Source organism: Amyelois transitella, chromosome 13 (genome assembly GCF_032362555.1).
Source record: "Amyelois transitella isolate CPQ chromosome 13, ilAmyTran1.1, whole genome shotgun sequence".
In the NCBI taxonomy this organism is placed as follows: Eukaryota; Metazoa; Arthropoda; class Insecta; order Lepidoptera; family Pyralidae; genus Amyelois; species Amyelois transitella.
In genome coordinates this window covers 7,610,181-7,633,174 of record NC_083516.1, presented here as the reverse complement: position 1 = coordinate 7,633,174, position 22,994 = coordinate 7,610,181, and the positions used below count along the sequence as shown (strand labels likewise).

Sequence of the window (22,994 nt, the reverse complement as noted above, 5' to 3'; positions counted from 1 at the left end):
TCTGTTGCTTGCTTGTGAAATAAATGCTTATTTAAATTATTAAATTTCTTAAAATATACTTCCAAAGCCATTTAATTGCACGTGGCTTTCGAGTCTCTTCAGGACTCTTTGGCTCTATCTTCCACTCAAGGCATAAAACATGGTATTAATTTTTATTCCCCTTCCGAATTAATCCGCAAATAAATACGTATGTACATGAATTTCTTATAAAAGTATCTAATCACAAAATATTGTGATTCTTATGACTTATGTACTAAAGTATTGTAAAAATGATTGGAATTTCACAATATCTAAGCTAGTCACTGGAAACAACTAGTAAAATTTACTTCGGTAAAGCAGAATTATTTCCCAACGCCATCTAGCGCCGTCTCAAAACGTCTTGTAAACAGAAATGTTCACATTTAGATTGTGTCAGTGCTTGGTTGGGCGGGCGGATAAGTTATGAAAAAGTTCCTTACATTTATGGAAGTCACCGACGATTTGATTTAGTTTCCAATATTTCATGTAGATAACGCTTGAAACATGAGTAATGTTATTAATTTGATAGACACACATAAATTTAATAATATTATCGTCCTTTTTTATTTCTCTTCTTTAACGTATAGAATACGAATGTAAGAACATGATCATTATCAAATAAGAATAAAAATTAGATAGGTTGTTTTCAAATAGCATTTCATTCATTCATTTTTGCATTTACACAAATATTCAAAAAAGTTGTTCAATATTACCACCAGTTAAATAAAAGAGGTACAGTTACAAGTAATTAAGGATTTGTAACTAAAAGCTTTATTAAATATACGAAAATATTTATTAGCGAAAACTATATTTTATCAAAATGTTATCATAGCGTACATAATTAATGTGTTATCATTGAGATTAAATCCCGAAGCCGGTCTATTCAGATATGAATTAAATAAGGCCATTTCATTCATAAGTTTCACCTTCATCCATTGAACACCTGGCTAAGACCGTGACGGTGTCATATTGATGTCAACTTCGGACATGCGCGATAGACCTGACGCATGCGTATTACCAAATGCTCACTGTTGTATACATCGTATTATTTTATGCAACTTAAATAGTAATTCTTTACTAATAAGCTGAAATACTATTGATATGGTATTATAACTACATCGACGACAGTAGTTTTAGGCGTAGTGGTTCATTTAGTAGATTTTCAGTTTATGTAGATGATGTTTTAACGTATACTTTTCTGAAGTGTATTAAAATACTTATTATCTGTGCTTCGGTAGATAATTGAGTATCAATCGAATATCTTTTTTATCGAGAACCCGTGACAAATTTGTAGGTAAGTTGTATGTTTATTCAATAAAAACTGTTAACAGATGTATAGATTTAAGTAAGTACGATTTATGTGGGCGTTACTCCAGACGTATCTGCGTGGGCGGAACATCTGGTGTGTCGTAGACTAAGCGTCAGTAAATATTCGGTTCACAAGTTCTTTTCATAAAAGAAAACCTGCTTTTGTTATGTTTCTTTACAATTTTTTAAGTTTAGTTTTACCAAAAATATGAATATCTATCTCGTTGTAGTCCATTTCCACATTTATTTGTTATCCATCGAAAATATTCGATGTACAACGTTTGTTACTTTATACCTCACATAATTGGAATTTTGCGTGCAAAAGCTTTGTAACTGAGATAAAATCGATATTGTCTACGCTTTGCGAACGCTTACGGGTCGCTGCCCGTGTCCCATATATGCTAACTAACAGGAAATTATTGACAGGATGCGTCCCAGTCAATATTTATTTGCATATCATTTTTGAGCAGTAATAAAGTTACTGCTTTACTTAAATTACAACGGTTTTAATATAATACTTATAGATATGTAAAAAGGACGAAACAAAAATAAAATTAATCTTTTTTAAGTTATAAGATAGCTATTTTCGTTGATAATTTTACAAAAATATTATAAATCAAATATCTTGGTTTGGTTGATATAGTAAGAAGAACATGAACCTTATTACTCCTGCTAATGTCATACAACGCAATTAAAGAACCATACATACATACATACATATAATCACGTCTATATCCCTTGCGGGGTAGACAGAGCCAACAGTCCTGAGCGGACTGATAGGCCACGTTCAGCTATTTGGCTTTAAGATAGAATTGAGATTCGAATAGTGACAAGTTGCTAGCCTATCGCCTAAAAAAAGAATCTCAAGTTTGTAAGCCTATCTCTTAGTCGCCTTTTACGTCATCCACGGGAAAGAGATGGAGTGGTCCTATTCTTTTTTGTATTGGTGCCGGGAACCACACGGTGTTGCCGGGAACCACACGGTGTTTTTATTAAAGAACCAATTTCTCAAATTTAGAGAGATCACTGTTACCATGGTATTGACACGACATCTACTCGTAAGACATTAATTACGAATACTGTCTTTGCGGGCTTTCAAGCCATCATCTGAAAACGCAATAGCTAAACTTTAAATAAAATATTGAGAGAGTCATAATTAAAAATTTTGTATTGACTTTATGAAAATTGAGCATATCCTGTTGAAAACATTATATTTATTTATTTATTTATTTATGTACACAAATTATATACAGAAGCATTTATTACAGTAATTCTAGTACAAAGGTGCTACTTATTTCAAAAGAAATCTCTTCCAGTAGACCCATGAGAGGAGAGATTAATTTTGGAGCGGTATGGCGTGTGCATAAATAACGTTTAACATATTTAAATAAACATACATGCTAATACTTACATAATTAAACATGGAACAATTAAATAAATGACAGTAATAAACTACATAAAAATACCAATACATATACCTTATAAGACACATTATAAATAATAAAAAACTGTAAGTCCGCAGGTAAAACGGCTTTTTTTGAAAATCCATGTTCCAATCCATGTCGTAAATACATGTTTCAATCATTAATTTTAAACAAGGATAAATAAACTTAAATATTAATTAACAAAGCAATTTTTGTTTTTGTTTGATATAATTTTCGATATCTCTTTGATCTTTACCGAGCAAACACTGAATATCCAATTTGAACGTCTTTTGAGCACGCTACAAATTAATCTTCTATTCATTCTACATAAGAGTATTATGAAAATGAGCAAGATTAAAACTGTAAGTGAAAATATTTGAATAAGTTTGAAATTATTTCATACCCGATAAAATTTTCAGTTGTGTTAACTATAAATAGGTATTAGCTTATAAACTTGGGATTCTCCTTTTAGGCGATGGTTGTAAAATGTTACTATGTTGTCTCTGTCTACCCTATAAGGGATAATGACGTCATTATTCTATGTTATATGTGGGAGATATGAAGCTAACCCATAAACCCATATTTTGATATGAATAAAATTTTTGTTTAAAATTACAATGTGGTCTGCAAAATATACGAGTATATATTATAAAACAAAATACAGACCAAGAACAAGTCAAATTTGAAGGATGCAACCGGGATGTCAGAGAAACAATTCATCGAGTTTGAGTCCATGTTTTGTTTCCATGACTAAGTAAACAGTATATACAAGAGAGCACGGATATATATGTATAAGAGACTTACTCTTACGGATCAAGCCATCATTAGTAATTAATTTTACCATTTACTGAGAAAATTTCAATTTTACAACTATAACGGTTGTATGAAATACAACCTGATGATTGGCGGACGGGTGGAAGGACAGACATCGGAACTTTACGAATAGGGATCCTCTGTACCCTCTGGGTATTGAACAGTAAAAGCACTTAATATAAAATGAATACATACTAAAAATTGTGGGCATTTGTCAACAATTATTGCTATGAGTAGTAATTATTGCTATGTGAGTAACATAATATACAATTATTCAAATGATATCTCTAAAGCATACACAATAAATTGTACTGTCAAAGTACTATTTCAGAATAAACTTGTTATCATCGAAGGGTTTAGGATGCGTAAGCTAACCTTTCGACAAAGCTTTTATGCAAAAGTTGTACAATCCGTTTATGAATAATTTAAAAGAGAAAGCGAAACATATAGAGTATATACACATACGCTCATATCACGTCCGTATCCTTTACGGGGTAGACAGAGCTTGCTTATTTAGCTTTGTATGTAGTTGTGTACTAAAAGAGTAAAAACGGTACACTATTACTGAGGCTTCGCTGTCTCGTTGCACGTCATAATATAAAGCAAAACAGCAATAATTTTCCGCGCGATATTAACCGTGAGATCTAGTTAAAATGTTCACCGATGGTATATTTCTGTTGCCGCTACAACAACAGATATAAATATTTATAAAATACTGAGATAATTATAACAAATGTGTTCTTTTTCTTATTTTTGCTTAAAATTGATGGTACAGAACCCTGCGTACGCGAGTACACCCCGTACTTAAATAGTTAATATAAAATAACATGATACAAAATAAAATTGCATGACTAAAAAAATCTTTTCCTAACAATTTTAACTCTGGTAGATCTTGCTAGTCATAAGGCACAAACCTAAACTAGAAATATTTTTAATTCCTGAAAACTTTTAACTTGGACCACGCTTATTTCATTTTGCGTGAAGTCACGCGTCCCGTCCATTTCCTCTTCCCTGTTACCCTTAGTCGACAAGTGGGAGCCGCCGCGGTTGGACGCGGGTACATTATATTGTAATAGTTAAAAAAAAAACGAAAATGGATATCAATATAACAAGACATTTCAGCTTGGACGAAGTAAGCATTTAAATTATTTTTAGGAAATCGAGATTTTTTTTTTCACATGTTTAAATAATTTTTTTTTTGTGATATGTTGATTAAATTTTGTGCAAACTTATGTTAACGTTATAATTTATTTTCTTACTAACTTAACATCATATTTTAATATCGAATCGATTTTTATAATATGTATAAATTTCTATCCAGATTTTTCAAGTTAACTTTTGTATAAAGATAAAATATTAAGACATGAACGGGTGAAAATTTATATACTTATATATCACATAATGTCTTTCATTATATATATATTCCATTCTGTATATCTTTGTCCCATGTCACACAGCTAAATTTTACTGGAGTCGAAAGTTTAGGTGATGAAAATGAAATTCAGCAACAGTTATGCATTCAGAATTTACAAAGAACAGTACTTAACGTATGTTCTATGCCCAGTAGCTAAACTCTTCCTAAGTCACATATTTGCAAGTATCTAGTTGCATTTTTCGCAACTTACTTAGTGGCATGAGATCTGCTTTCAGTGAACTTTAAGGGTGCTTCAAAAACGTATCTTGAAGCACCCTTAAAGTTCATCGGCTCTCACATTATCTTGCCCACTGTCCCGGCTTTTGGACCTACCTAAAGATATATTAAGTTCTACTTTCATCACGTTCTTGACAATAAAACCCCTCCAGACTTTATGGGTTTCCAATTTCTTAAATCGTTACTTTATTGCTCTATAAATCTATGAACCAATGATATCGCTGGAATAGCACTTTATGGTATGTAAGCACTCGGTATTACTTGAACGATGTGGTAGGTATCACATAATAACGTGATGGCGTCATAATTTACAGTTATAGTTTATATAAATTATAATTATTTTATGTAGCCTCTGAGTCTTTTAACTATTGGCTCTTCATATCCCGTAATGGATATGGTATGTGTCAACTAAATGCGTATCAAATCACTCTAAAGATTCTTAAGAACCTTTGCTAAAGGCAAATCATACCAAAACAATTATCTGATAATCCATCATGATAAATCGTATCTTTTTATTTTCACAAGTTTAACTGAGAACTGACATATCGCGAGAAACGAGCTAATTAGCGCGAAAAATCCTTATTAATGTCAAAGCACTGAAATGTCTTTGATCACGAAGTTAACGTAGCGGAAGCAGATCTAATTGCTAGATGCTTTCAGCTCGCTTGTGGCTTTAGGCACTCTAGCTGTCCTCCTCCACTCTAGTTAAGTTTAATTTTTGTGGTCATAATTATGATATTATAATTATCATAGTATTTGGATGCTGCGAAACATAGAATGAATTTCTTATCGAAAATAAAATAAGTGGGATAATAGGACAAAAAAATTTTTTTTGTCCTATTTTTGTTTGGCATAATTGGTTTTGCCATACTATTTCAATAGGCATAAATATAGTTTAGACTAATTTATTTTTTTGTGCGGAGAAGATGTAGTGTAATGTGCTATAAGACGAGTACTTCTTAGGTTAAGTTAGGTTATGCTAATAGTAGGTATGCTTAAAGAAATATGCCTTAAAATTTATGCCAAATAATATTATGCGTAACAATTATTACGCTAAACAAACATATGCCATGTAAAATTGTGACACAAAATTTTATACTAATAGATAGAGAACCAAAATAAGTCATGTCTTAATCGCACGTTAAATCTTCTCTTCGTGTAGTAATCTTTTTTCTCCAAAACCTGAAATGACCAATTTTACATATCTTTTCTGCAACTATTCACTAGAGCTTTTGTCCTTTTGCCGTTTTCTACGACATTGACAAAAAAAAACTATTAGTCTATTCTACGTGTAATCAGCTAAAATATTTTTTTCTATATATTAAACCTATTATTCAATAACAAAGCCATAGAAATATATATTTATCTGGTTGTAAGCAAAAAAGTTTTTAATTACGTCCATGATAAAAGAAATGTCTACGCAAAACACAATAAGCGTACTTGCTCATCTGAAACAACTCAAGTACGGTTTTCTGTCATAAAAAGTTCCTAATTTGTCTGGGATAAATTGTTTCATCAGAGATTTCATGTTCTCATCAAGTGTTGCTCAAGCCAGATGTAAATTAAAGTTGGGGCCACGGATAAAATCGTTTTAATTTGAATCCTCCATTGTGTAAGCGTTTAACTAGGAACAAATTAAAAGTGTGAAAGGTGTATTTCTATTAAGGATCTGAAGAATTGCCTTTTTAAAATGTCGCTTTAAAATTTATGAAATCAACTATTTGTTTAAAGGCGACTAACAGATTGGCTTATAATCTTGGGATTCTTTTAGGCGATGGGCTAGCAACCTGTCACTACTTGAATATATCACTGTCATTAAACCAAACAGCTGAACGGGGCCTTTCTGTTATTACAAGACTGTTGGCTCTGTCTACCCCGCAAGGGTTATAGACGTGATGATATGTATATATGTAACTATTTATTTCGCAAACCGCCAACAATTGAAATTCCTTCCTCGCTATCATCTGTGTTGCCCGTTTACAACATTGCGGATTTTTAAGTCAACAGTGAAATGACATTATTTGAGCTTGCGTGTCTTAAACCTTACCTTGCTATCAGCCATATTGAGGTCAAACTGAGGACGTTTGACCTCAATCTGCGCGATAACACGGTGAAGAGGTTTTCCAATAAAAAAAACTTTAGCTATACTCTCACCTATTCAAATTATGATGGGTCGGTCCATCAATATACAAACAATTGCTTTACGTGACTTTAGATGCCTATAGGAGCTCAATTGATGGAGTCGAACGTAACTATAGTTATAAAATGGGTAAAACTTTGGCACAAAATTTTATGATATTCAAAATTATCATATCTTAAATTAAAATAATGTTAAAGAGCAAGCAATATTATTTGGTTACAAAGTAGTTTATTTCTTTCATCTATATCGTTCATTGAAAATTCTATATTAACATACATATACAATTACATAAATAACGCCCCTTTCTCGAAGAGGCAGGCAGAGACTACATCTTTCAACTTTTCACGATCTAGGCACACTTACAAACTGTAAACCCTATTTGACTCTTATCATGCTTGTCGGTTTAGGTTACTCTTGACCTGACCTTTTGCCAAGGCGATACCGATTCTGCATTTTAAAAAAATTCATGTTTTATATGATAGGACACATGCTATACTTAGTTCTCTTTAAGAAAAAGTTAACCTCTTCATTGTATTGAAATGGCAAAAAAAACATAACTATTATTGTTATTATTAAAATTTAGAACCTCCTCCTCTTTTAAGTACAATCACAGAAGTCGCCCTACGTAAAATCTTTTTCGCATTAAGGCTGTTAGGATTTAGCGGACTGTGGGTGTGATATTAAAGTTCTAAACCATATGAAACTGTTTATTGTCTTCAACAATAGTTAGTGATACTGTAGTAGGTACGAAGCCAGCATAAAAACAGAAAGAACCTATATCTCAGCAATAGACAACAATCATAGACATTATATAGTACATGAAATAGTACATAGCAATGTTGCCACTATAATGTTAGAAATCTTGACAGCAGTATTGATTAAAATCTCGACATTAATTTGATGTGCTGATTTTGTCAAAGACAGCATATAATGTAATACTTTACATACTGTGTAACGATTTGGCAAAATTTTTACGGTCGGTTGCCTGACGCCTACCCTTCTGCAGAATGAACATTGTATTGCCTTTGTCTGAGAATAAATACTTTTTAAGGATTTTTTTTCTCCAACATCTAAAGAAATGCTAAAAACCTGGTTCTTATGTTCGGTGTTTTATCTTCACATATTAGCATTAAAATTGGTTTGATCAATTACTTAAATTGTTGTACTGACTCAACTGGGCGGCTGAACCATTTTCAATTCTATATATTTTTTTTATATGATCGTCTGCCGAAATTGCTATTAGGTATGTCATAATTATTATCCTGAATGTAGACGCAACCAAAGGTTTAAACATGACATGTTTATTATACTTTGACTTTTATAAAATATAGTATCGCTGAGTAGAACAAACAAAACACAAGTCTAAATTTGTTTGGTGTAAGGAAAATGAAATTGATCCTTATATATTTTTTTATAAGCATTTTTCCAGAGCTTTGCTACATTTGAAATTTACAAAAGGAGTCAGACGGTAATCACTTCGTACGGTACGGTAATTCACTATATACTCCAATATCGTGGTCGGAAGTGAACCCTCTCCCTAAATTTAGTAAACTTGACTGAACCACTTCAATATCGTTGTCACAGGCGGGACCACTCTTTAAGGTATAGACGCTACCAGGACTGACGCCAAGAGGCCGATAATATATATTTCTATCATGACAAATGCTCCAATTTCTCAACATTGTTCCAGTCGTCAATGCGAAGCGGGGCGTTAGCGGCTATGGAGGCGGAGCCCGACCTCAGCACCTTCGAGAACAAGTCGGGCTTGGCCGAGGACATGAAGTTCCTCGCGTCGATGCCCGAGCTGTGTGACGTCACGTTCCTAGTAGGAGATACTAGGGAACCAGTTTGTGCGGTGAAAGCCGTACTTGCTGCTAGAAGCAGGTAGGCCGTCATAAATATAAGGGTAAGGATTGCACCTCTAGTATTTATAATGAGTCTACTTTGGTCAATGATATGAAGCCTTCGCATCCATGACAGACTTGGGTGACGTCACGTTCCTAGTAGGAGATACTAGGGAACCAGTATGTGCGGTGAAAGCCGTACTTGCTGCTAGAAGCAGGTAGGCCTTAATAAATATAGGAATAAGGATTGCACCTCTAGTATTTATAATGAGTCTACTTTGGTCAATGATATGAAGCCTTCGCGTCCATGACAGACTTGGGTGACGTCACGTTCCTAGTAGGAGATACTAGGGAACCAGTATGTGCGGTGAAAGCCGTACTTGCTGCTAGAAGCAGGTAGGCCTTAATAAATATAGGAATAAGGATTGCACCTCTAGTATTTATAATGAGTCTACTTTGGTCAATGATATGAAGCCTTCGCATCCATGACAGACTTGGGTGACGTCACGTTCCTAGTAGGAGATACTAGGGAACCAGTATGTGCGGTGAAAGCCGTACTTGCTGCTAGAAGCAGGTAGGCCTTAATAAATATAGGAATAAGGATTGCACCTCTAGTATTTATAATGAGTCTACTTTGGTCAATGATATGAAGCCTTCGCGTCCATGACAGAATTGAGTGACGTCACGTTCCTAGTAGGCGATACTAGAGAATCAGTAAGTACAATAAGAACTGACGTAACGCAAGGCGGGGTAGTAAGGAGTGAGGTAAATTTATAAATTCATAAAATTATATTACTATCCACACCTACTCCTTTTTCTGTAACAATAAATTACAGAATAGAATAGAATAGATTTATTTTCAAAATTGGACACAAGGTATCACTTATTGACGTCACATCACTTAAATCTAATTATAACTATTACCGCTTCCAAAGCGCATATATGTAGAAGAAGCGGCGGAACAAACTACACTGCAGCATTTTCATCGGACGTCAATTTACAAATATAGATCTCTTAAAACTACATCGTTGACGAATGCACATTGTCTACATTAAAAAACATGAATGAATGTAGAACTAATTATATCAATACGAATATTTCGTCAAATAAATAAAGATAAAGATAAAATAAAATATGTACACACTGTACAAATTATGTCAACATCACACTACCAGTTATTCAGGTTTACTTCTCTAAAAAATACTTTAATCGGGTTTGTATTCCTACCTATTCCTTTTACGGAATCATTTCATTATTCGGAAAAAGACCTACATAATATTTAGCCGTCGTCCGTACCTTCTTAGATTGGGGATCTCATTTCCTCCCTTTGATGGATTTTCTCGTGTTATCTGATTACTTCACTACATTCTTTGTGTAAAAAGGATGATCTGTCAAGAGCAGAGCTTACAGTAGATTAAGTGTAAAAAGATTTAGATTAGGTGTTCGAAATTTACCTATATGTATGTTGAGTATATATATTTAAGATTTTATCACGAAAAAAAAATATTCGAGGAAACTCGTTTCAGACAAATATCTATTTATCTATCTTCATCGATTGATATCCTTTTTAACCAGATTTTCATATTGAGACTTTCAGTATAAAGTCATCCAATCTAGTGTTTATGCGTTTTAGCTTTATGTTCCTTTTTTAGGCTTTTTTTATTAATTAATATTCAAAATTATTTTACTTTTCGCTTAAAGTTATGAGATAATGTAGTCATTTATTATCATTGTTATCAAGTCATCTTAATTTTCTAATAATTCTGCGAAATTGTTATGTGGTAACCCAAAATGCCTAAAGGCCGTCAAGAATTCTTCTCATAAAAGGGCAAGTATGTTCATGTTCAACCCTGTTGGCAAAGCTTTGTATATTGCTTTATTATACCTACGTAACATGACGGACATTCTGTGGCTTCAGGACAGGGTACATGGTGAAAAACATTATTATAACTACACTGGCTTTTGCCTCTGACTTATTACGTGTATAATGCTAAAATAGATCTTTAATAGTGGAATTTATATTATTATTTTTATTAGGTTATATTCTTAATCAGTCTAGTTAAGTATATAAAAAAAAATGATGGCAGAAACAGATTCCTTTTCTCAGTTTCCTTGCAAACTCAATCAAATGGATATGAAAAAGTAACTTTTTATGTCCCTTGAGGAAAGTTTCTTGCTACCCCGGGGTAATTTCTTGTTTTGCATCAACGTGTACCAGGAAAAGGTCTTGATTGAGTTTGAGAAGGACTGTTCAAAAGTTTATGAGAAGCATAAAGATGGTATTACGTAATGTCGCTAAAATAAAAACATCTTTTGTGTGTCGAAAATTTTATAACATAATAAGTTATCTCTCTGTCAAATAATTATGTATGGCGTATTTTCAATCAAATTCCAATCCCCATCTTTGGCAGCTTTGATGCAGTCGTAGTTAACACTATTGCCAAATTTGCTTTAACAAAAATGTTTAATTAAATAAAATCAAATATAAATTAATTAAATAAAACATTTCTTAATTTTTAAGATGTGCATACGTTCGTTAAATCACGCCTCTTTCCCAGGGGGCTAGGCAGAGACAACATCTTCTTTTGCCATGATCATCGCATACTTCTTTTGCTTCATCCACACTTATAACATCTTTAAACTTTATATTGAGATTTATAATACATTTTTTTTGTAAATGTCGATGATTATTAATTATTTTAACTATTTTTGCTAAGTTGGTCATTTTGTATTTACTAAATAAAAACGAGGTTATTATTGTCTTCACAGGGTATTCCAAAAAATGCTTTACCAAGCCCCCAGTCCCCAAAGGAAGAAGGAACCAGCTCCTAGAGAAAATAAGCTTCGTCTTTTCCTCAAACGTTCTTCTGAACCTCTTCTCAATCTCCAAAATGCCGCACAACAGGTAAAATTATGTTTTTACTATCAAAACGGGTAATATTTTGGAATGCTATATGTTCGTCCTCGATCATATTAAAGTTTGAATGTAACATGGTTATAATACAGTTTATTGTTTGGTGATTTTATATCGTATGACAGATAAGTGGTGTGAGTGTATATCTATTCAACGTGTCTCAGACGCCGAAAATAGTAAAATTTTCGCTCAGATTACAGACTGAAACAAGAATAAAGAAAATGGCGTCATAATTCATTAAAGTTTTGGTTTGATAAAGAGAAAGTTTATACAAAAAAGTAACAACATATAATTTTTTTTGGAATGTTGAACAATTTATATTTAACGATATGAATAGTTACCATTGTATGTTATTTTTTTCTACTATCTTCTTATAACTTAAAACACTACTTATTAAAAAAATTAATAAAAAATGGCAACCGAGAACAAATTTAATCAAAAGAGGTCTCTGAAGCCCAAATGACAACATCACGCCAGTAACAAGAATATTAAATCCAAAGGGAATTCTCAATTTATTGCTTTTTTGTCGTCCTGAGAGTTTTCCAATACCTATTTTTGAAAGGCCCAAAGATTTGTATCATAAGCCTCGTTATAAAACTGAGGGATATTATAAATTAAAGACACGATTAATTATGCTTAAATAATTCATTTTAAAATTGTACTAATATTTAACTTTCAAGCTCATAATAACGACATTAAATAAAGATAATCTAACACATGTGATACGCTAAACCTATAACTATAATATAACTATACTCAATTTTTTACACAAAAAACTCTTTTGCAGGTAATTAGGAAATAATTCACCATCAGTTAGTTCAAAATTTATCGTTTCGCTTTACAATGACCTTGCAGAATCAAAATGAATAAAAAAAAATATCATTTTCATTTCTCATGTTTTCATTATGTATCAATTACTTAAACTGAAAGGTCTTATTCGTCTTGAATACAGGCACAAGTATGTGTTTATTTTATTTGAGACACTGAAACTATTTTAATATGTTCACTGCAGAGGTCAACATTCGCGCAGCAATTGGCTCCGATACAAGAGGTAAAATGCCGTTTCTAGGGTCAAATCATTTCATCGGTTAACTCGGTGTTCATATTGTAAATTTTTTCACTTACACTATGTAGATAGGTGATTTTCTCAGCTAAATCTCAATCAATTTTGTATTAGGTCGTCGTCACGGTTGTGTTGCATGTTTTTTTATTGTTGCAATCTCAATTTCTAATATTGATGTTATTAATATTTGTCACAAGTATCAAGGGCTATCGTGAGGTTGACTTCTTATGATTGGCACTCGAAACGAACTGAGAATAGAGTTTTGATTACAATTTCTTTATAAGCAATGTCTACAAAACAATCAAGAGGAACTTCGAATTTATCTAAAAATGATTTAACATATGACCTCATTATTATTCGTTTGGAGTGTCAATTTAACTAGCGAAATATAAGGCTGAGATTCCAATTTGCTGACTTATATCATCTGGCAACTAGCGATAAAAATCAACTAATAAAAAGGCAGAGGACCTTGAAATACAGATATCTAATATCACTTGAAATACAGATAGCCAACAATAGGGCTATCTGTATTTCAAGTGATATTCTTTAGTTTAGGTTAAATTTGGAATAAGATTTTTAGAGAAATAAATATATACGGGATAAGTGAACGGGAGAATTGTTTGTATAGTCTCTAGCAAAGAAAATAAAAAAAAAACTCAATAAACTTCTATAACAGACTAATAATAACAGACTTGTGGGAGAAAACCTGTTGTGTTTTCATTGCTATTCGCTTTTTCACTAAATTATGTTTTAAATTTTATGTTTTACGGAACATCAGCCTGAAACTTCTAATTATTTACTTTTTAAACTATTGGCTCAAATCAAAAAATATGGCACTAAACTGCATGTCTATCAAAATGTTTACTCTTGACACAAATTAAATTAGTTTTATTTTAACAATTGGAAGCATTATTTTATTTTCGCTGATAGATGCTTTTTCTGATTTCTCTGGGCGCATTTTGATTTTATCTTTAAAATAAGCGAATTGTACAATTAGCTATTGATCTTTATCTTTGTCGTATATTATTGCGTATAATGGTTCAACCAATTTATTGTTACTTACATAATATGTAGTGATATCTTAATCACTTTTTTTTCTTTTATTAGCCTTCATCTCAACAACATCAAACCTTGATTATTGAAGAGTTTGAACCAGATGTGTTTCGTCAACTGATCGAGTACATCCATACTGGCTGCGTTACTCTGCAACCAAGAACACTGCTTGGTAAGTGACATTGATTTATTAATTTCATTTTTCGTATAACTAAAAAGGAAACTTGATATTAAATGATAAGTTTGACTTATGTGAGTCATATCGAGGATGGTAGTTCTTTCATTTAAACAAAATATGATTTAAAGCTTCTATTAATCGAACCCTTTTAGCCATACTTGTTAGTAATTGAACAGTTATTTCAGACTTCAACGTCAATTCAGCATTAATGGTTTTTTTATCAGTATAAAGATAATGCGTAAAATTCATACTTAGGAACATTAACAATATCAATTTATTGTGCCCAAAAATCAAATATTCAATTTCTGAAACGAAATATTTTATTTGATTGTTATTTGTATTAATGGTTTGTATATCAGTATAAAGAAAATGTGTAAATTTCATACTTAGGAACATTAATAATACCAATTTATTGTGCCCAAAAATCAAATATTCAATGTCTGAAACGTAATATTTAATTTGATTGTTATTTACAGTACGAAATTGATTTCGCCTGGAGGTTTCACGTTGCCAAGTATGAATGATTTATTGCAAAAGAAATGTAAACAATTATAAACGTGTACATTATGGAGTATTTGAAAAGTCGCTATATCATATCATATTTATTTTCTTATTTGAGACAGAAATATAATATTGTAATTTAGCTTTGTAAATAGATAATTTTTGTGCTAATAATTGATATTGATGCAATTGAACGTGGACTTTTCATTTAAAAATATTTTGTTTTAAATAATATTAATTATTATATACATTTTATATAATTTATAGAATATTATCACAATCACGCTACGCTAATTATATTATTTCCAAAATAATAATTGGTTTTGTTTAAAAAAATATATTGACTTTGTTGTTGAACTTTAATAAAAATAAAATTAATAATATTTTCAGGAAAGCAAAATATTCATTAATGTAATTTCATTCTCACCATTCCTGGTGCTAAATAGATTTGTTCGGTCAACCGAGGTCAAATGAAAAATGGATGCAAAGATTCAATTTCTGATTTCACAATGGAATTAACTTTTGTCAGTAGTGTTGTTTGCGAGTGGCTCAATTATTGTTTTATAAAAGTTACAATCTTTTACCTATCTTTTACTTAGTAGACAAAACCAATAGTTCATGACTCGAAAGCCGATACTGTTATTTATCTATCGTATAGAGTTAGGTAATATGTCAGTAGTATTTGCAAGGAAATTTAACAGATAGTCGACCTTCAATATGTTAATAAAATCTTTATATAAAATAATAACCATAATATAACAATTAACATAAGTTATTTGCAAGTGCAAGATATAGTAATGAACGAGGGTGAACAATCACTCTGTCTTCAGGTTTAATACTAAATCGATATATATATTTTTTTCATCAATCATCTTCATTTTTGAATTCGGTTTCGTCATTTACATTTTGAGGTATCAAAGATTTATTTCTAGATCCGCCAACTGTTTCTCTACACCCACTTTTGTTGGTTACAAAGCAATTTTCAAAGTCTCTTGAAAATATCCCTACTTTGAGTATTGTAACAGATAAGCCTGTACGCCTACTTACGTCTAAAGTGTCCAAAGTTACACCAATACACAATTCATTCTATATTAAAATGAACGTAAGGATGCTCTCTTTGATGGTCCGTCACCATAGGCGAACACACGACTCAGGAGTACCTGGGCCACCTCCCCAGAAATCAACGTGAGATGATCTACTATAAATATAAACCAAGACTTTAAAACTTAGTAATATCACGGTTGCTTAAAAATATATTCCAAATTTTATGCTGTTGCAAGTAAGATATTAAAAAAGAACATAAATTAAAAAAAATATAATCAGTAAATTAAGAGTGAAATTAATTGAAATGGTGAAATTAAAATACTCTAGATTTTTTTATACATGGCAATCAGGTACAATTTCAATACTTCTAAACAAAAAAAAAAAAAGAAAAGTTACATTAATTTATTAAAATATTTTCCCGAAACCTCATGAGAAATACATTTGTTACCTGCTATTTGCTATCTATTAACTGCCGAGTTTCGCCTACAAGGAAAATGATTTCCGAAAAATCATTGATATCAAATCAAATATAACCTTAGAGGCTAGTTTTCTTCTTGACATGACGGGTTAAGGGTCGTCTCACGTCACGACCGGACGACCTCCGTCACGTCACGATATTGGGTTTCTACCACAAATATATCTGTGGTGATTATATTGGTTTTGGTGGTTTGTATAGACTAAACTTATTGATGTATTATTGTACTGTAACTTTTTGGACTTCCATTGAGAATGTATGATAAAGATTTAAATTACATGTTTACTGTTACCGAATAAAGTAATAGTAATTTTATTATTGTCTGGTACAGATGAAAAAAATTGTTATCATCAAATAGATTAGTACTATTACACACAACAATTGAAATGATGGAGTATTGAAGCCTTAAAGGATTGAGTGTAAATTTCTTCCTTTATAGTACTTTGTTGTTATATTATTAAAATATATTACGTACCTAAATATTAGGTTGTTATTATCTCAGTTAAAGTTATCTCAATATTTTGGATTTACTTTGTCACAATTAAATCGGCTATTTATACTCTGCTATTTTTGAAAGGGTTGGGTACTAATTAAACATTAATTGCAGTCACGTAGGATTAACTTATTGTTCTACAGACTGATCGGGTTTAAACATATTTTTGTTTAAAAGTTTACTTAAAATATTGTATCATTGGAAAGTCAATAATTCGTAGAATAGCGATGATTTATTGTATAGTTTTGAGTTAGTTGAATAACACCTATAATTGTATGAGAAAGGACACAATAATATTTATAGTTCTCATACAATTATAGGTGGAATACTTGGAACCTTAAAGTCTGCAAAAGTATACATAGGTAAAGAGATTTAATAAAATAAAATAATAAAAAATCAAAATAATTGAGAGTAACATTCAGCTGCATGTCTGAAAACACGAATTATTCACATTCATGGTTTTATTTTTCAGTTGCCTCACATTGCATATACAGAAAAAGTAAGAATGGTCTAACTGTACTCCCTGAATCAGTATTAATGTTTCCTGGTCTATAAATAGAAATTTTCCAACAAGAGAGCTGGTAAAGATATAAATTTATTCCGATTAAATCTGTGCAGAATATGGAAATTCCATTAGAATGCATTCCCCGGAGGTGGGTGCATAACTGGATTATGGCTGTTTGCAGAAAAGCTAGTCTACCAGCACCGTTAGATGAAATGATATGGTATAATGGAATTATTGAGTAAAGAAAATTGTTAAAAGCATCATCGATAAAAAGTTAGGTAAAGATGAACCCTAAATCGACGAGCTGAATCAAGAGTTTTGAATTAGGACGATAAACAGACTATTTATATATAGGCTACCTGTATAAAACTGTTTTTTGTAATAGACTTGACACTCGTGATAACGACAAAGTTTGAAATGAGAGGTTACCACCATCCACACCTTTCTACTCATAGTTGTATAAACAGTTGTAGTGCCGTGTGGTTCCCGGCACTATTACAAAAAAGAATAGGACCACTCCATCTCTTTCCCATGGATGTCGTAAAAGGCGACTAAGGGATAGGCTTATAAACTTAGGATTCCTCTTTTAGGCGATGGGCTAGCAACCTGTCACTATTTGAATCTCGGTTCTATCATTAAGCCAAATAGCTGAACGTGGCCATTCAGTCTTTTCAAGACTGTTGGCTCTGTCTACCCCGCAAGGGATATAGACGTGATCATATGTATGTATGTATGTATGTATGTATGTTGTATAAATAGAGGATTCAATTTTATTAGAATAGTATAATAATAGAGGATAGAGGATAGAAGATAGAGATATAATAATAGAGGATTCTATTACCTTTGTTGTATACACTTGATAATTAATATTCTTAATTCAACAAATATGCGAATAAATTCGCTAAGATAGTAAACGAAAATGAAAAACTGGAACAGAAACCTTGGACCAAATCCCTACACATTGTACCGTGGAACCGAATAATTTCGTTTTGTGAACATTATGAAAGAACATTTTCTTTTTTCACATTCTGTTTCAAACGGAGTTTTAAATAAAGAGCTCGCGAGTGTTATTCATAGAATATATTTGCATAATAAGAGTATCTCATATATTCTCGTTATGTGAATAAACATTCGTGAAGATTTAAAAAGATAAAAAACTTAATCGACGTTTAAACTTAATAACGTGGTGAAATAAGTACGGTTATTGCAAAATATGGCAGAGTTTCATAGAATACTTAAAATTTTAAAGTAATCTTATGTGACCGTTTTTACTAGACAAAAAAAAATCAATATTTATGGAGATCGTGGTTTTGTTTTGTGGTTTTAACATGAAAGATGGACAAAACGACCACTATGAAGCTTTGGTAATTCAACAGTACTATATCACTACATATTATAAAGTTCCCTATTTTCTATGTATGAATATATGCGTTAATTTCGGAAAGTTGAGGAACGATTTTGTTCCTGTTTGAAATTGTAATGAAGGTTTTGTGAGGAAGATTTAAACCTATAAATTCCAACCGTGTGGAGCCGGGTCGGGTCGCTAGTTTTAGAATAAATAAAGTAACTTGGTAATTCTTAATAATCATATTTCCAAAGTTCTAAGTAATAATATCATCCATCAATTTATTGGAAAAGTTTTGAGAATTCAACGACCACAACTTTTATAATTAAACAGGCAAACATTTTCTCAATGTTGGAAGAATATTTTAACATTCCTTAATTTTTTCAATAATGATCCTAGCTTGTTTTGCCTAAGGGATTTTGTTCTACATTACGTATCAGATTTCTTTTGAGTTTCTTTGTTTTCATAGCAAAAGTTTTAATTAAAGCCCAGACTTTGTCTGCCGTGTCGATGAGTGAAGTCTTATGTAACAAATGTGTCTTTTTTTCTATGCGAATAAGTCAGACAAAATATTAGTTCGTCAATCAATCCTGTAGATGGAATTCTTTCGATTCGGGTCTTTGGAACTTTATGTCTCAGACATCGTTTTTAGGATTTGGGCGTTATGAAGCCACCTACTCTGTTTTCTTAATAATGGTTTTTGTGCGTCGACCATCTTATAAACAGAAAAATAATAACTTGATCGACTGAATAATAAAAATCTCACAACTCTCAAATAATATTTGAAACCATTAAAACAATAAGATTAAGAATTGTTCTCAATATGTTACATTTTTATATTTATTTTCCAGGCGTAATGAATGCTGCCGACTACTACGGTCTGGACGAGCTCCGCCGCGCGTGCGCAGGTTTCGTACAATGCTGCATCACGGTGGATACTGTGTGCGCTCTCCTGGCTTCCGCTGAGCGATACATACAGTATAAGTGCACTAAATCGTTGGTGCAGAAGGTGAGTGCCGCGTCTATACTTATTACATTTTGGTACTTAATCCTTAAATAAGGTTTATATGGAATTTATAATATACGTAACCGCGAAATGGTTTCTTTAAAAGTCGCTACTTTGTAGAGATAGATGGAAAGAAGGAATATAAAAATAAATTAAGCGGCATTGGTTGAATCAGTAAGGTGCCTGATGACAGGTTCGAATCTCACCTCAACCATGTACCAATGAATATTTTCGAAGTTATGTACATTAGTTTGAATACTAACCGATGCTCTTACCGCGAGGAAAACATCGTGAGATGATCCAGTTGCCTGAATGTGCAGGTTTACATTCGGGCAACTGGATGTGTAACTATATGATCGATCCAATACTGATTAGGTTGCGGAGGTCAGATGGGAGTCGATTCGTGTAAAAACCTAACTCATTCAATCCAGGATCCGTGATCAAAGGCGTGTCCTGGGCTCCTCTTCAGAGTGGTGAGGCTACCTGGTAATGGTGAAGTAAAGCCAAGAGGAAGAAAATAATATAAAAAAATCTTCACTTCTAGAAAGAACTGAAGATTTTTTTAGGTAGGCAAAGGCTAAAGGCAAAGGCCCCTTTCCACTTTTTGATTGCTAGGCGAAGGAGCTATCGATGTCAATAACACGTTTAAAAGAATTGATTTGAAGAATTCATTGATTCTCTTGAATGATAAATTAGACTAATAGATGTGAAATTGTCCTTTGGGACAAATATTAATTTCAGGTCTTAGAATTTGTGGATGAGCATGGTAATGAGGTGCTGAATCTTGGATCCTTCACGCTGCTGCCTCAGCACGTCGTTCGACTGATACTAGCCAGGGATGAACTGAGAGCTGATGAGTTTACCAAGTTCCAGGTATAAAAAAAATAATTAAATATGTATGTGTTCGTGTATCATTAAATTAGTACCTGTTTACTTTAATAGGACCACCCCATCTATTTCTCATTGATGTCGTAAAAGGTGACTAAGAGATAGGCTCATAAAGTTGGGTTTTTTCTTTCAGGTGATGGGCTAGCTTTTGCTTATTTTAAGACTGTTGGCCCTATCAACCCCGCAAGGGATATAGACGTGGTAGTATGTCTGCATTTACTTTCTGTAGTAGGTACACTGCGTATTCTTAAAGTTCTTTTTAATTCTTGATTATGATTATTTTACTATACTATACTATACTAAAATCTAGTATTACATTCTAGTAATCAGAATTATTTTCTAATTCCAGGCAGCCCTGATGTGGAGCAAGAAATATTGCGATACCAACCCTAACATGTCCCTTAAAGATGTCATCGGCAACTTCCTGGAGTACATCCAGTTCCACAAGATCCCCGCCAATGTGCTGATGAGAGAAGTGCACCCCCTGGGCTTGGTACCGTACTCCATCATCATGAACGCTTTGGCTTATCAGGTGCGATGTTGTGGATAATTTGTGTTTCTTATGTTGATATCATAGTGCCTCCGCCTTGTCTAGTTTAGACAGTTATGCGTTAAATCATAATTGATTGATTAAGCGTCCCGCCCATTTCAAAACCTGGCTGCGCAGCGGCATTTTATGAGAGCTAGCGCACTAGGCAGCCATGATGTTTTAGCTGCGGCTGCTTTCAATTTCAATGTAGACAATGAGCACGTGTACCCAATTTCTAGCGATTGCTGATCGAATGACGCAGTTTCTGAATTATTATTGGACTAAGGTTTATCAAAGTTACAATATTAGAAAAGAAATGACAGAAAATTATGAACTTACAGTAAGTAACAAAAAACATAGACGTAACTGACTAAATAGATCAAAGGCTGGTGTTACAATTGCATGTGCATCTTTAGTAAGTAGTTCAAAAGTTGACGTAGAAACATTGAGTAGAGTGCTGAAAACGCTCTTGTTGCAGGCAGACCCGGCCAGCATAGATCCAGGGAAGCTGTCCCCAGCTCGAGTCCGGCGCGCCGGTCGTTCGATGTCTGTCCAGTCTTCTCTTGACCCCTACGGGTCCAACACCACCCTCTCTTCCACCGGATCGAGCGATGTTCCGTCGTCAGACTCTCGGCACAACTAACGCGAGGGGAACTTCCCCCGTCCCGCGCCCGAACCCGTCCCTGGCCCCTCCACTGCCCCTGTCGCTCCTCTTCCTACTCTTGACAAATCCGATAAGCCTACTGAAAAACTCGGCTTGTTCTCCTCTATCAAAAGAGCCGCTAGCAAGAAATTCGGTGATAGAAGATCCCCCACTCCTAAAACTAGAGAACCACGATCTAAATCTGATAGCATCAAACATGCCGCGTTGACTAGACAAATCTCCGAAACTGTAGCCGCATCCGGAGATCCAACGTTTGAAACATGCCGCCCGAGAAAGCGAGACAGCGAAACCGAATTCCCCGTCCGCAAGTCTACTTCTGAACTATCTGAAAGTTTTCCGTTTGTGAGGCGTGCATTAGCTGAGATAGAGAATGGTTTGAATTATTTCAGGAAATCTATAGCGTTCGATGATCCAAAACCGCTATTCACAAGACCTGAACCCGTGGTGGTTGTCGCAGCAGCAGAAGATGAACCGCCATTGTCTCCCCCACCTCCAATGGGATTAAAAGAGCGACGAGGTTCACGTGGTTCTCCCTGTGCCAATCTTCCTCCACTAATGTTACCGCCGAGCACACCAGAAGCATCACCTAGTCGCTTATCTCCAAATAGATTGTCCCCACAGCCAAAAGAGCCACAATCTGCTCCTTTGATGAGAGCGAATCCGCCCCGTCGTTCCAGAACACGTTCGGAAATGCCTCCCGATCCACCACCTCGTTCGCCTCAAACGCCTCGCCCAGCATCTGTGTCTCCGAAACACACGTTTGCTTTCAAGATAGTTTTGAAAAAGGTGGAGAGCACACCCAATACCTCCTTTGATCGCCCCGACCAATGAGAGTACCTCCTCTAAGCGCGACCGCTGTAATGCGGTGGAGTACTCGAGGTAAAACGCGCTTCTCTCCTTTTTCTAGAAAATGCTAGCATAGATTAGTTAGCGACGAACATTGGTGGAGTTTGTCAAAGAATTTAAACATGACGCTTCGAAAATCTTAAATTCTTATGAGGTTGGGGGCTGGCCCTCTGATCAATGTTTACTGTCGGCAATAATGTCGATTAAAGTTAAGTATAAAATATACATTAATAATAAGGGTTCATTGTAAACAAATGTTGTATTATTAAAACAATGTATGTTAAAATGTTTA

The 22,994-nt window shown here is 33.4% G+C and overlaps 2 protein-coding genes across 2 annotated transcripts; both read left to right on the top strand.

Annotated features, from left to right (window-relative positions):
* The first annotated feature begins 1,146 nt into the window (after positions 1-1,146).
* LOC106129257 (serine-enriched protein) lies at positions 1,147-21,858 on the top strand. Its single transcript, XM_060947581.1, has 9 exons — positions 1,147-1,312; positions 9,045-9,238; positions 11,968-12,103; positions 13,125-13,163; positions 14,283-14,400; positions 19,621-19,778; positions 20,517-20,648; positions 21,013-21,195; positions 21,671-21,858. The coding sequence occupies exons 2-9, from the start codon at positions 9,051-9,053 to the stop codon at positions 21,833-21,835; spliced, it is 1,119 nt and encodes a 372-aa protein (XP_060803564.1). The 5' UTR covers positions 1,147-1,312; positions 9,045-9,050; the 3' UTR covers positions 21,836-21,858.
* A 258-nt stretch (positions 21,859-22,116) lies between these two features.
* LOC106129233 (uncharacterized) lies at positions 22,117-22,687 on the top strand. Its single transcript, XM_013327731.2, has 2 exons — positions 22,117-22,160; positions 22,246-22,687. Exons 1-2 carry the CDS (start codon positions 22,117-22,119, stop codon positions 22,685-22,687), a joined length of 486 nt encoding a protein of 161 aa, XP_013183185.1.
* Positions 22,688-22,994: the final 307 nt, after the last annotated feature.

Bases quoted from the DNA above. Each gene is read 5' to 3' on its own strand.
- LOC106129257 (XM_060947581.1), top strand. From the start codon at position 9,051: ATGCGAAGCGGGGCGTTAGCGGCTATGGAGGCGGAGCCCGACCTCAGC. The intron at 9,239-11,967 runs GTAGGCCGTCAT...TTGTCTTCACAG, and splicing joins GTACTTGCTGCTAGAAGCAG to GGTATTCCAAAAAATGCTTT. The intron at 13,164-14,282 runs GTAAAATGCCGT...TTCTTTTATTAG, and splicing joins AATTGGCTCCGATACAAGAG to CCTTCATCTCAACAACATCA.
- LOC106129233 (XM_013327731.2), top strand. From the start codon at position 22,117: ATGCCGCCCGAGAAAGCGAGACAGCGAAACCGAATTCCCCGTCC. The intron at 22,161-22,245 runs GCAAGTCTACTT...GAATTATTTCAG, and splicing joins CGAAACCGAATTCCCCGTCC to GAAATCTATAGCGTTCGATG.